Source organism: Anopheles cruzii, chromosome 3 (genome assembly GCF_943734635.1).
Source record: "Anopheles cruzii chromosome 3, idAnoCruzAS_RS32_06, whole genome shotgun sequence".
NCBI classification, from domain to species: domain Eukaryota; kingdom Metazoa; phylum Arthropoda; class Insecta; order Diptera; family Culicidae; genus Anopheles; species Anopheles cruzii.
Window position 1 is genome coordinate 11,793,697 of NC_069145.1, and position 1,895 is coordinate 11,795,591.

A 1,895-nucleotide genomic window follows, 5' to 3' on the forward strand; every position below is an offset into this window, starting at 1 on the left:
TCCAATGTCGGCTGACCGTTGTCGTAATTTTTTAAGTAAAAGGAAGTTTTATGGAAACACATTGGAACTGCATTATGGATACCGACTCTATTTGCTCTCAAACTCTACCCACCTTTCGAAGTCGAGTCCCGAAAAAATCGATCCAATTTTGGACAACTTTACAACCCCATCTTTTACACGACCTTTAGTTCACGACCATTTTTCACGTGACCATTAGTTTAATAAACGTCACTTTGGGCTCCGGGATCTCCGGGACATGACGTGATCCGAGATCCGGTGAACGAAGAACATTCTCTGCCACTCCGGCGAAGGTTGCTGCCTGTGAAGCGGTGGCTGTGTGCAGCCACGTGACACTAACCAGCGTTTGCGGAGTATTTGAAAAATTTCTCCTTTATTGAGATTCTTTCGCCGCTATATGGCTCGACCCTTTTTTCTTCATTTGAGCACCAAATAGTCCGATTTTCCACCCTTTTATGGCGTTCTTGTTCGGCTTCTCGAGCGAATTCTTTTTGTTTTACCAATGGGACAGGTACCGGAGCCTGATTGACTTCTTGGTGTTCGTTCTGTCCTTTTTTATGCTAATACGTACGTTAAAGAATTTCAAAAGTAACCCCTTTTTATTTGTATTGCGTGAAACTAAACTTCTTTCAACGGTTCAGCGTTTATTAGGCCTTTTCTCTGGTTTGCAAACGGCCAACAGCTTTAAGGCTAGGAAGTCGAGCAGTAAATCACGACATTCGCAAACAGCATCCAGTGGCGGCTCAGCTGGATCGCCGTCGTGATGGGTGCCTTCGTGCCGACGCCACCGAGCACCAGCTCGGCACGAAACCGGTACCACGGCGCATCGGTCCAGACACGGATGTAGCGCACCGACTGGCCCGCCTGGAAGGACAGTAATGCAACGCAAATTGTATTAAGTCATTAGAGACGTCTCGCTCGTCTCTCGCTCGTGCTACTTACACCTGGCGGCGTGAAGGTAACCAGCCGTGTGACCGGACGAAAGAGCGCGAAAAATGCCTCCCAGGTCGGCGGGACGATGACGGACTGCGAGTGGCAGACGCGCTGGGTGCTGTCGTCGTAAAATCCCCAAACAAACTCATCGTTCAGCCGCCCACTGGCGGCGACGACGACGACACGATGGTACACCGGCGACAACAACAGTAAGCCCAACATAAGCGCCAGCATCGAACGGTTCGACCACATGGCAGTATCGATTGCCATCGACTGACCCGCCAGAGACCCGCACGGATACCCGTTTTGCATGCACATTCTCTCTTCGAAGAGAAAGTCCCCAAACCGATGGCTCTCCAGCAAAGGTTCTTCTCAACAGTAAACAAACAATTTAGTTTGTGTTTTTTTATGTCGTGGAATGGCGGAACCTGTTAATGAACTGCACATTTTAGAAGGGTCGGCCGCATCACTTTGTCGGCTCATCCGAAACCGGTCGAACATCGATTTGCATTCGATTAATGCGCCCGACCATGTTTCTGTCCATCGCTGACACGGTTCTTCTGTCCGTATTTTCGGTGCTGGACGATTCCAGAAAAAAAACCAATTACATCGCGGCGAAGTCACAAAAGTGTACGCTGATTGCCGTTCGGTAATCAGCCGCAGCAGCAGCCTCGACGGGCCAGTGAAAAGTTTCTTAATTAAACACCTTGCAGGTTTTCTCAATTATCCGCTCCGCTCGATTGCTCCACACACAACATAATAGCAGCGTTAGCCAAAATACCGGTCAGTCCCGTTTGCGTAGCCGTTTTATTAATTCGTTCTGAAAAGTAACTCAACGCATGTACCGTTTACATTGCCAGCTGCTGTCGCGTACACACTTTCCCTTTCGAAATCTTAACACAACAAAGCACCGTGACCGCTGTGGCGCGCTGTGAAAAGGCAAA

General features: G+C 49.0%; 1 protein-coding gene across 1 annotated transcript; it reads right to left on the reverse strand.

Annotated features, from left to right (window-relative positions):
- Positions 1-708: 708 nt before the first annotated feature.
- LOC128269848 (uncharacterized) lies at positions 709-1,203 on the reverse strand. Its single transcript, XM_053007252.1, has 2 exons — positions 961-1,203; positions 709-882 (listed from the first exon to the last, which is right to left on the reverse strand). The coding sequence occupies exons 1-2, from the start codon at positions 1,201-1,203 to the stop codon at positions 709-711; spliced, it is 417 nt and encodes a 138-aa protein (XP_052863212.1).
- Positions 1,204-1,895: the final 692 nt, after the last annotated feature.